The following is a 12,619-nucleotide window of genomic DNA, read 5'->3' on the forward strand; positions in this document are numbered from 1 at the left end:
TGCACGGGATGAAGCCATGATTTCTAGCTCATTAATAGCTGTCTTGGGTTTCTTTTTACTTTATAAAAAGAAAGTAAGCTGTTTATTTTTTTAATCAAGTATTATGTGATGCATGCTCATTAATCACAAAAGGATGTATTCTTTAGTATTAAATTACTTAAGAGATTCACTCTTATCTGATCTTCATTCCAAAGTCATGAGTCAGCAACCAAAAAGCAGATTTGCAGCCTTTCTTATCTTGGAGCTTTCACTGCTGTTCTTCTGCAGGATTGGGTTCTTTTCATAGTCTCAATACAGACTTACATAATTGCTCACTGTGTAAATTTCAAACCTTTTCTTGCAAAGCCAGTGTTACTGGTGACTGTCCCTAACCATGGGCAGGGCTTGGCTGTCTTTTGATGATCTTTTTGTGTGTGTGTGATTGTGCCTTGTGAGTTCAAATTTCTTCCTTACCCCAGGCTGTTACATCCTATTCTAGTGGCTTAAATCAAAGAAAAAGAAAGCTGTAGAATACAGACCTCACCCCTACAACAAAAGTGGGTCACAGAGCTGGGGCAAAGCTCACACCATGGTGGCATAAAAGAAACACCTTTTACTGGAGAAGTGTTCCTAAACCTGAAGTGTCTGTGCTGCCTGCTGAAATCCATACATCAAATACCCCAGGCTTGCCTAGAAGGCAGCTGCAGATTTGAGTTTATAAACTACTGTAAGTGAGGAAGTCATGCAGAGATCTAGAAGTAATAGTTCTGGCATTAATTGTTCCTCACAGCCAATGCATTTTGCCAGAGTGTGAAGATGCTGTGTCTCAAACAGCAATGTCGTTTGTTTAAAACACTGCAACTGGAAATAGCTGTGGAGCCCTGATTTTGACCACAATTGTGGGCAGATACTTGTAGTAAAATACTTTGCATTTTGGGGCATACTACTCCTTGTATAGTGAGTCTCACTAAAGTATGATTCTCTGATTGCTAATCCTTCGTGTCTTGGATGGAGGTTTTTGTCCTGCATGGAAAAAGAATAGAGTGGCACAGGACAAATCAAACTCTCAAGAACATCAAAGAATGTTGACCTGCAAAGGCCTGCAGGATGTTGCAGGAGGTCAGAGCAGCACTGGGGCAGCAGATTACAAACATACCATTCAGATTAGGGAATTAGGAAATTGTGAGATTTCCCTTCAGTCTCACTGGGGGCTTTTATTGAGACCTTTTCTATCAGAATATTCCTTTTTTTGACCCCTCAAGGAAAATTGTTGAAGTAAAAGGAGCAGCTTTGTATTTTCAATGCAATTTTGGGGATTTCAGAACAGTCACAGCACTTCGGCCTCCTCAGTGTGAGAAATGAGGTATTGTGGTTTAAAACAATAACGGGACATTCACGACACCAAACTGCAGACTCATAATTGAATCAATTAAATTGGATGCTTAGTCTCTTTAGGCTCTGTCTACCAGAGGAGAAATGTGCCTGCTCTTCAAGCACCCTCTAAAAATAATGTAGGCCTGGGAAGCTCAGTCACCTCTGGCAAGTCTTTTACTTCATTAAGAGAAAAAAAATAGGTGTGTGCTTAGGCAAACAAATAACTTAAAGTTTGGGTAAGGCAGGATTAAAAGTGGTAATGGAAAAATCTCACCTGTCAGAAGTTTTGTTCTTTCTTTAAATAAAAAGCAAACGAAGTTCTTTTTCAAATTAAGAAAGAGTAATTTAGGAGTCAAACTAAGGCAAAGAAAAGCGCTTGTTTTTACCCCCAAATAAATGAGATTTCAAGGATACTGCTTGTGTAAGGTTTTTTTGTTTGTTTGTTTTCCCCAGCCTGATGGAAATCTGAACAAATATAAGCCAAATAGCCCACACATATGTGAAAACTCTGTTAGCTGAGTATTAAGGAATGACTTTGAACTGTAGTATAAGAGGAGGTAAACATTTTCTCATTTTTACCTCGGTTAATTTACAGATGAGGCACATGCAACCTGTAGAAGCTCATCTTTCCACCAAACCACTGACCTTCATCCATGGCCTAAGAGAAAGAATCCCTACAGAAATCATTCTGAGCATGTGATGCCAAGCTGGGAAACTCCAGAATTTCGTCATCGATTCAGACAGGTTTTTGCAAACTTGCCTTGGCCACAGTCACTTAGAAGCAGAATCCTCCATTTAATGCAGATGTGTAGAAGGTTCCAAAAGGTGAGATTATGGACTTTAATATTCTAACAGTGTCTGAATGTTTCTATATGACTTCTGTCACAGTGCTGGTAAATAAAGTTTGGATTTGTATGTCATTAGAGGAAGCCTGTGGTACTTCAGTTATGTTCTGAATCTTAGTCTTCTGTTCAGAATACACATAGTTTTTTCTGTCAGTAAGAAAACAGCTTCAACAATTGTGGTATTTACAAGTTGCCATACAATGAAGAGTGACATTTAGAACAAGTATATCTGTGTCAGTGCTCAGAGGGCAGAACAGGGTATTTTTAAGAATTTCCAACTGACTGAAGATCTTGATCTTTTAGCAGCAGTCTGTACAATTTGCACATTGGCTTTCTATCTCTAAAGCTTCAGACACAACTGATATAAGGGATGTATGCTTGAAAAAATAACAGCAAGTGCCAGCTTTGGTTAGGTGTTTTTAAACATCTCATGTTTAAGGTCTAACGTTGTTACTATTTTTCAATGGGAGTAACAGAAGCAAAATGTTTAGAGAATTTGAATAAGGAAAAATAGAGCCTTCTGGTCTGGGTGGGACATTTAGATAATGGTAACAGTTAAGATTATCTGGAGCTTTATACATCTCTTATGGATTTAATCATTGAAGAATGTTGCTTATCCTGTTTGGTGACAGACCAGTAGAAAGATGAACTAGGAGGTCGTTTTGTGAAATTTCAGAGCTTCATTTCGATTTGGGCAATACTGAAGCTGCTTGCAAATGAGATCCAAGCATCCCCCACCTTCCTCTGTGGAGGAACAGTCCTTTTCATCTCGAGCTATATATGCCACAGTTGTGCTAAAATTACATTTCCAAGGGAACATGGTGAGTTAGCTGAGCTCATCTGTGTATACATCAGGTGATGTTCTGCTCGGATAGCAGTGACCTCAGGCCTTGCCTCTCTGTGGCCCCTGTTTAGTGATTGCTGTGCAGAGGGGAAGCAACAGTGAGCTGTAGATGCCAAAGGAGCGAGGGAAGCAGGCAGCAGAAAGTCTGCACTGAGAGGGCCAGCACAGAGGTGGATGCACCAAGGCAAACTGGTGTCACTAAGAGCTTTTCACTATGCACTTAAAGCTGTGTTCTTGTGCTGCACATCACAAACGTTATTTTCTCAGCAGTATACAAGCTGCAGAGAGAGCGGTAGAGATACTGAAGAATGTAATTAGGCTTAAGCCTGTGTTAAGCTCCATTTAGAGCTACAGTATTGTCAGCTGCAAGATTTACAAGATCTGATAACAGTCTGAATGGTAATTGGAGTGATAGTAGGCTGACAGAAATTGAAAACACGTCTTTGACGGTCATCTGAACTGACGGGTTACCAGAATCTTCTGTTTACTCCTGACACACATTGTGCAACATTTTGTTATGGTCACCAGCACAAACAGGCACCGGGAGCAGGGAGGTGCAGGGAGGCAAGAACATATAAAGGGAAATAGCATGTGCCCGACCTATGTTTTTGTTTCACATTTTCCACAGGGTTTATGAATGCAAAATGAAGCTGCTCTTCCTAAGCTGCTTGCTGGTTTCTTGCTGTTGCCAAGCTGGAGCAGTGAACAGGGAGTACTACATCGGCATTACTGAGACAGTGTGGAACTATGCACCTGGCAATACCAACATCATATCAGGACAGCTTTTTGCAGAAGAAGAGTAAGTAGAACAGTTTACACTGGTTGAGTCTGATTTTACAGCATTGTCTGCTTTAGACATTGGAGCCAAACTAAAAAACCTGGTGTAGACAGAGCAATGAATCATGTTGGCATCAATTTTCTGTTGGACATATAAAGGAATTTGGATTTTTTTTTGCTTGCTTGAGAATTGCATTCTGATACTCTGCTAATCAAAAGCACTGGAATATATAGGAGTTGTTTGTGAATTTTTTGCAATGAAAGGTTTACTAAGAAGATCCTAGGAGAATACTCTGAATCTTTAATTTTGAATGGCTAAGGTGCCAGTGCTGTTATGGACTTAAATGCAGAAGTTCGACAAATTTAAAACTTTACTACTAGGCATAGATTTCAATTTTTAGATATTCATTTCCACAGTGATCATATTCACTAGTGCAGCAGCACAGCTGGGTCCTTTCATCCACAGTGAAGGAGCTTAGCTGCTTGTTACGAGCCAAAAAAGATTGTGTGAGTGAAACTGTGTAAGTAGGTATAGGTATGGTGAGAATGAGGGAAGTACTCTGAAAATATGAATAATCAATAAAGAAAACTCAGCTATAAAGGCATTAGAAAATATTTGAGAGAGAGAAAAAAAATGTTCCTTCTGTTTTTTTTCCAGTGCTTTTAAAATGAAATAGGACTATACTGAAATAGAAACTGTGAAGACAGAATTTGAAAGTCTTGAGTATACAGCTTGCATTTCCTATGTAGATGAAGAAGATTTCCTGTGGCTTATTTTCTCTAGTGATAGACAATAATATCTCAGCCATAGTCTGCCACTTGATGGAGCATGAGAGAAGCATCTGCTTTTTCTTTTACTCATAAACGGAATGATGTGTGAGACACTGGCAGTGACTCAGCAGGCTAGTAAATCTGATAAATGTCAGAAGCAGGGCATCTTTTATAATTGCAGAGCACTTTCATTGTTTTTCTCTGCTCTGTGACAACCTGCAGCATGAGGAGTTAATTCCAGTATTTCAGTGGTTTTGTACCTGCAATGGAGCTGCTCCTTTTTATTTAACTTTCAATTTTTAGCTTCTCTGATCCTGAACCCTTTAACTTCTGAGGTTGTGCTTGTAAAGAGATTGATATTTATAAATGAAAGGAAGAGCGCAGTGTACCTGCTAGAAGGAATACTCTGCAATTAAATGGCAGTTGTTTAAACAGTCAAAGAAGAGTATTAGCATATTTCTTCAATTTAATTTGTGTCAAAAAAGCTCTGTGCACTCAGACTTCCAGTTACTGGGCCTTTGCAACTAAGTTTATGTTCTCCAAGTTTCATGAATTAGCATTTTAATTACACTTCAGATCTGGGCTTGTCAGGGTACAAACAATTCTTTCCCCACAGGCTCAAACAATGCTCAGCCTTGTGGGAAATGCTTTGCATTTTTGGGCAGCGTTAACTCTCTCCACAGTATGGCCTGCTGGGAATATGAAACCATGTTGGCTTGGTTTCTGATCATGTTGGATGAGAAATCAGGAGGCTGATGAACTTCAGGTAGTGTTACCCTATCTGTGAGGACTGACACCTCCTGGGGTAGATTTACTTCCACAGCCAGTCCTCCTGAAGCGGGCAGGGAAATGTGCAGGAGGGGCATTTGTTGTTAAAGAGGCTCTGCAGTTTAGGCTAGCACTAAGAGCCAGTACTAGCACTAGTGGTTTAAACAGCTGGCATTGGCAGCTGCTCTCATCATTGTAGTTAAATATAAGTACTTTTTCCACAAAGATAACTCTTCTTTAGAGATGAAAATGTTTAATGAAAGGTACCTGACCCTCAGTGCAAGCAAAACTTGGCTCCAAAACTGTTAACAGTTGATAGGTGTCAGAGACACGTGGTGGCCCCTTGCCTGTGGCTGGTGGTGCTTGGGCATCACACTTGCCATAGCTGCATTGTTCAGAGATACTCGTGCCACACATAGGAAAGACCATCTTTATCAGTCTCATTTTAGCTCATGTGTTATACTGCTTCTTCACTAACTAAGCTCTCATTTTTAATGTGTGTCATTGATTGAGAAGAGCAATGATCCAGTAGTTAAGGCACTTAAATGATTGAGAAGCTCGTTGTTAGTACCCTGCTGTCGTATAGCCAGTTTGTATACTGTTGTGTTTCAGGCCCAGCCAGCAACAAAGCACCATGCAACCTCTTGCTCATCTCCTCCCCTATACACTCCCACCTTTCTTAGGATGGCAGAGGCCTCAGTGAGATGGGAGGAAAAAAGAAAACCAAGGACCTTGTGAATCAAGACAAAGGCAGGGAGGACTCGCCGATAATTATGGTTCCAGGCAGAGCAGACTTGACTACTTGACTTATTCTTCTACCTACTAGAGACAGAACAGACAGAAAGCAAAACCAGAGCAGGATGATGAGAAAAATACAACCAGCGCTTTAAGAACTCCTTCCTCCACCCCTCCATTCTTCCCAGGCTCAGGTCCCTGCTCCTGATATCTTTACCTTCTCTCCCCTCAACTGTGAAGGGGAACAGGGAATGGGGGATGTGGTCAGTCCCTCACAGATGGTCCCTGCCACTTCTTTCTCCCCCTCAGAGGAGGCGGATTCCTCACATTCTTCCCCTGCTCCAACACGGGGTCCCTCCCACTGGATACAGAATCTGTAAGGAACCTCTCTGGTGTGAGTTCTTCCCAACAGCTGCAGCTTCTGTTCACAACCCCCTCCAGGGTGGGACTCCTCTGCTGCCAGCAGCATTCTGGACACCTCTGCTGCAATGCCACCCTACCACAAATTCAATGACCTCCTCTGGGCACCGTCACCACCCCTGTCATGGGGACCTCCACAAGCTGCCAAATCTCAGCTTCACCCACCTCTCCTCTCCATGGGTTGCGTGGGGACAGCCCCCTGTCTCCCCACAGCATGCTGTGGGTCTCTGCTCTGGCACACCTCCTCCTCTCTCCCCTCATTGACTTTGAGGTCCATGTGGTTGCTTCTCTCTCCTCCAACTCCTTCCACCCCTACCTAGAAAAGAAGGAACCCTCCTCTTCTGTCTTCTTAAAAAGTGATCGTAGAGGCACTCACTTGGCTCAGCCCCAGAAGTGGGTCTGACTCAGAGCGGGGGAAAATTTCAAGCACCTTCTTACAGAAGCCACCATTACAGCCCCTCTTGGGCTGAATCTGTAAAAATGAGACTTTATTAGGGTAAATCCATACCAAGCTCTGAGGCTGTGATTCTTCTTCATCTGTGACTGGTGAGCAAACTGGGGGCTTAGTCTCCCTCCTTTCAGCACCTGGCATGCCTGCACTCCTCGTGCACACACTGGCCTTTAGCAGAATCTTATAGTTTTTCTCCTGTCCAGACATCTTCAGTGTATCCTCAGTGTGCAGTCAACATCACAGAGTGAGGATGGAAATTATTTTTAACAGGCCATGAAAAATTTTACAGCAGGTTAAGCACGCTAATACAACCGTTGTGAGCAGCAAGAACCGTTATTTGCACTGTTCACGTGGTCTCACATTTGCCCAGAATTATATAAAGTGTCTTTATCTTCAGGTTGCTGCACAGAATTGAATCTCTTTATGGGTGCCTTACTGATGTTTTTGCCCCTAAACACAGATATAGTTGTGCACAGTGCTACAATGACCTGCTCTTCACTTGAGACCCTCCTAATTAAAATATGGCTACTATAGACATGTCTGTGTGCTTTCTTTACAGGAAAGCTGGAGTCTTTCTCGAAAGAGGACCACACAGGATAGGAAGCACTTACAAAAAGGCTGTCTACACTCAGTACACCAACCATTTATATGATGTGATAGTTGACAAACCTTCCTGGCTGGGTTTTTTAGGCCCTATCATTAAGGGAGAAGTTGGAGATTCCATTATTATTCACTTGAAAAACTTTGCTTCCAGAAGATACACGCTGCATCCACATGGTGTAAGATACACAAAGGAAAATGAAGGTAAACTTGAGTGTTCTGTGTCCAAATATATCAAAAGTTAGGAATTCCTCTTGAGTGTGATATTCTCTCATGAAAGAGAAGACTGGTCAAGTAAATAAAAAATTTAAACAAGACACAGCCAATTAAAAATAGGAACTAGGAAGTTTGATAATTTTTTCAAGAGTGGAATACAAAGCTAAAAGTGGTATTCATAAAGAAGGTGACTTAGATCAACATTTCAACTGGATAAGTGTACAAAGGTATATAAAAGATGCAGGTATTGAGGATATAAAAAGGAAAAATCGATGCTGCTGTGAAGAAGAAACTACCAACAATGGTAACACAAAGTTCCAAATTCCCAACACTAAATTTCTATGTATTGTATTTAAGATATAGAAGATTTTCCTGAAATGGAGAAATTCAAGAGCTAAAAGTCTTGACACACATTAAGATGTGTTGTAGGGGAACTGCCCTTTGCAATAGCTGGTCTTGCTGTACTCAGGCAATGGGGCATTTTCTGCACTAGACAGCACCAGAACAGGCTGTTGAAGGTTTTGTTACAGGGCCTAAACTGTGTGTACTTTGTTGAGAATATGATACTGTCTCAAACTGAGTCTTCAAACATTTTTCATCATATGAATTTATGAAGTATCAGCCCAACTTGTAGTAATCTGTGAAGTTTTTCTTTCCATTTGCTATGTGGCTTGAGACATGTTCTGTGGGAACAGAACATGTTGTTATGCTGCAGAACATGCACTTTATGTCACAGGGTTTTAATTTCTTTCTATTGCTCTCAATCCAGTCACACCTCTATTCTTTGAGGACATACACATATTTTTAAATGGTTTCCAAGATTAATATTTAACAAACATTTCACAAATATTTGAATTGTTGTCTTTTTAGCAGAGGTACACAGTGCCCTCCTAATAACTTAAGGACTGAATGTAACATGCCATTACTCAAAGTACTTCCATGGAATTAAAATGCAAATGAAGAGACTCCTGAAGAGATCTATTCACCTGTCTGTGTTACTGCAACATGTAGACAGGTTTGAAGGTGCTGTCAGGACACTGTGAATGTATTGTGTTAATGGTGGCTGCACAACATTCTTCAGGTGCTTTTTATCCTGACGCCACGAAAGATTTGCAAAAGAGGGATGATGCTGTGGAGCCTGGGGGCCAGTACACTTATACGTGGGATGTGACAGAAGATCAAGGTCCAGCCGAGGGGGATGCAGACTGCATCACTAGAGTTTACCACTCCCACATAGATGCTCCAAGAGATGTTGCCTCAGGACTTGTTGGGCCTTTAATAATTTGCAGGAAAGGTAAGCCATAAATAAATAAGTAAGAAAAGTACATGTGCAGGGTGATTGATAATGGTTGTTGATAAATATCAGTGAAATAAGTTACTGGAAGAGGAGAGGATTACAATTAATTTTGAAGCAGCAGCTTTTTGTCTTCTCAGGTGCCTTCAGTAGTATAGGAGGCAGATTGGTTTTGTGTGTGACAGTGCAGAATGCATTGTCTACAGGTCCATCTAAGTGAGATGTGTTCATGGTAGGAATTCAAGGGGATGTATGAGTACTGATATGAGAACCAAATTTACTGTATTCTTTTCACATGCAGGATTTTTTCTTATTTTACAGTATCAAAATAGATTTTTGATTTTGAGTGTGTCTGTAAGATTATGTGTACACTCACTCTCAAGAAAAGTGGCAAAATATGGAGCAAACAGTGACCAGTCCTAATGATACTACACTTAAAACTGATAAAAATATGTCAGTTGCTGAAGACTTTGAATAATACTGCTTTATTTTTCAGATACACTGAATAAGGACAGTGATAAACACTTTGATGCTGAATTTATCCTTATGTTTTCTGTGATGGATGAGAATCTGAGTTGGTACCTAGAGGACAATATCAGGACATACTGTTCTGAGCCTTCCAAAGTTGACAAAGATGACGAGGACTTCCAGGAAAGCAATAAAATGCACTGTGAGAAAAATTTATATGAATGTTGCTTGTAACTGATCTGGTGAAGTAAGACTTTTATATGTTGTCTCTTAAAGGTGAGATCAATTACTTTTAAGCAGAACTTTTTCTTGGAGGATTAAGAAAAAAAGATTGAAAAGTGATGGCAAGTACTGCCTTGGAGTTGTGATACAAAATTCCTAGGGGCTGAGAACCTCTTTGCCAATATAATTACCCAGGTGCTCAAAACAGACTTGCATTACTTTGTTCTATGTTGTACTCCTGAAGTCTGTACAGTAATATCATAGTTCAGGAGAACAGTTTTTATTGTTAATGTCTAACAAGAAGACACCTTTGGCTCTGATGTATTCCAGAACTGCTAGTCATGCAGGTAGCTGTGCACATGAAGTATGTGTGTGATACCGTCTCACTTTCAAAGGTGTAGAGTTTTGCTTTGAGCCTCTTTCTATTTTGAAGAATAGAGGAAGGGTTGTATGGCCCTCTTTTTAAGAAAAGATCCTAAGGTCTATGACAGTAACTGTAATAAGTGACATTTATTTTAGCAATCAACGGGTACATGTATGGATACCTCCCAAACCTCACAATGTGTGTAGAAGATAAGGTAAAATGGCATCTTTTTGGCATGGGAAATGAAGCTGACATCCATTCAGCCTACTTTCATGGACAGACCTTAATAGAAAGGCATCATCGAGTTGACACCATCAACCTCTTCCCAGCCACATTTGTTGATGCTGTGATGATACCAAGGAGTCCTGGGGAATGGCTGCTCAGCTGCCAAGTGAATGACCATATCGAAGGTACAGAGTGAATTCCAGCAATCAGGATTTCTTTTAGCTTGAGCTAATAGTTTACTGAGTCACCCTGGCGATACTGGTTAACATGAGGTTACCTCTAGGTAACAAAACTCATAGTAATTGAAATGCCTAGAGGTGTATTAGATGGGCTTCAGCAGGTGGCCATGGAAATCAAGGAAATTCTCACCTGTAATGGAAATTATCTGTTGGCAGCAACTGGCACAGCTGCACTTTTGCAGGCCTCAGCTTCAGACAAACAATATCATGATGTTTGTCTCTTACTGAAGGTAATTGATAACAATTTTCTGTTTGCCAATGTAGAATTTGGAACTCGTTCCATCCTTGGGCAAGGGCCATAGGACAGGCAGGGTAACTTGCCTGCTGACAAAGACGTGTTCTAGAAAGTGCATCGGCCGATAAGCAGATATGATCCACATTTCTCTTCCCTGTGTGTCCAGTGTTTACTAACCATATGAAATAATTAGAAGCTGATTCCAGAGTTTTCTATGATCTGTATCCCAGTTAGTGAGTCAGAGAAATAATATGTCATAAAAGAAAGGAATACAGAATTTTGTCATTCTCTAAGATTTGAAAATTCTGATATCAAAGGAGCATGTTTAACCTACAGATTCAACTACACAGAGCAGCATTCTGATGAGGTCAAAGCAACCTGAGCAGGCTTAAATCTTAAAAATTGGCCTAATCCATAGCTGTAAGAGGGCTCTCTTTGTTACATTATTTGTATCTCCTGCAAACAGATTTGCTAACAGACCTTTCTTCTGAGAAGTTTCAGAAGTTAAGTGTTGATTAGATCTGGAGGGAAGATGGTCAGTCTGGTAGCACCTGACCTTGACTGAAGTGCTGACAGACCTGTTTTCACTCCACCCTTATCTCTGTAACTACCATGCCAGTTGCAGCTTTGCAAGCTTTACATGCACTTTACCACGTGACTACCATAAATACCATGGTTGTGTTTCTACATCCTAAGTTGGCATGCACTCTTTTAAAAGTCATTCCTCACCCTTTCCATTTGTGTTTTGCATATACATCAATGGTATGTGAATTTTCCAGAGGAGCTATTGGAAGCAGGGGAAGTTCCTTCTCCCTAGTTTTATCTACCTTGTTTTTTTCCAGGTGGTATGCAGGCACTTTTTCAAATAAAAGATTGTGGGAAACCCACAAAAGATCACAATGAGAGTGTAAAGATAAGACAGTACTTTATTGCTGCTGAAGAGATCATCTGGAATTATGGCCCATCTGGAATCAACCAGTTTACAGGACAAGAATTAATTACCGATAGGTAAATGCTTGTAAACTTGTTTAATTAGAAGCAGAATTGATATTAACATGCTAAATAAGCCATATGGTAGAACTGGCTTTTAAGCAGAATTTTTCATTGTCCTCACCTCTGCTAATGAGAGCATAAATTTCAGACTAAATTAGATCTATTATTTTCCTTGGAATACTAATTTAAATTTTGCTGTAATGTTAGTAATTTCACAGGGATGAAGATGAATTGAAATGTCGTACGTAGGCAGTGACCTCTGACATTTTGAGATGGTTGATTATCCTGAGGTGGAAAACAAAGCTAGGAATTCACGATGAAAATCATGGTAATGCCATCTCAGCTAGCAAACAACTTGTGTGAGGTAGCTTTGCCCTTTGCTCTGTGTTTATGTATTTTGTCTGTGAGTTGAAGAAGGCTTACCCACTCCACAAAGGATGAGGCACAGCTCGTCTGAATACTGCTTGTGCAATACCTTGAAAGGTCATTTTTTGAAAAGTGTAGACTAAATCCTCTCACTTTCAGGTTACAAAATGTTGACTAGAAATCATTGTTGGTGAGTCTCTAAGCATGCTGGCTTTATAAGGGCAACACAGCAGAGTGTCTTTTTCTTTAAGAGAAGGTAATGAAGGATAATGGATTTCTGCACATCCGTGTGGGGCCAGATCACTGAAAGGAGACCAAAAAAACAAACTCACCCCATCAGAGCTCAGAAAATAAGGTTAAGATCCTGACAGCCTTTGTAAAGCTGAGCATTATGACTTGAACTCCTTGCATCTCTTGCAATTTCTTTTACACA

General features: G+C 40.5%; 1 protein-coding gene across 2 annotated transcripts in view; it reads left to right on the forward strand.

The window, feature by feature from the left end:
• The window catches only part of CP (ceruloplasmin), a 22,008-nt gene continuing 9,389 nt past the window's right edge, over window positions 1–12,619 (forward strand). The window contains exons 1-7 of one of the 2 annotated variants that reach the window (XM_062006230.1): window positions 1–2,178; window positions 3,671–3,841; window positions 7,524–7,768; window positions 8,862–9,074; window positions 9,571–9,744; window positions 10,284–10,538; window positions 11,670–11,835. In XM_062006230.1, coding sequence (XP_061862214.1) covers window positions 3,687–3,841; window positions 7,524–7,768; window positions 8,862–9,074; window positions 9,571–9,744; window positions 10,284–10,538; window positions 11,670–11,835 — 1,208 coding nt within the window. In that variant the 5' untranslated portion in view covers window positions 1–2,178; window positions 3,671–3,686. Of the gene's footprint in view, window positions 2,179–3,574; window positions 3,842–7,523; window positions 7,769–8,861; window positions 9,075–9,570; window positions 9,745–10,283; window positions 10,539–11,669; window positions 11,836–12,619 lie in introns of those variants that run through there. The other variant, XM_062006229.1, reaches the window with a different exon arrangement.

The sequence above is a fragment of the Colius striatus genome, chromosome 12 (assembly GCF_028858725.1).
Source record: "Colius striatus isolate bColStr4 chromosome 12, bColStr4.1.hap1, whole genome shotgun sequence".
Lineage (NCBI taxonomy): Eukaryota > Metazoa > Chordata > Aves > Coliiformes > Coliidae > Colius > Colius striatus.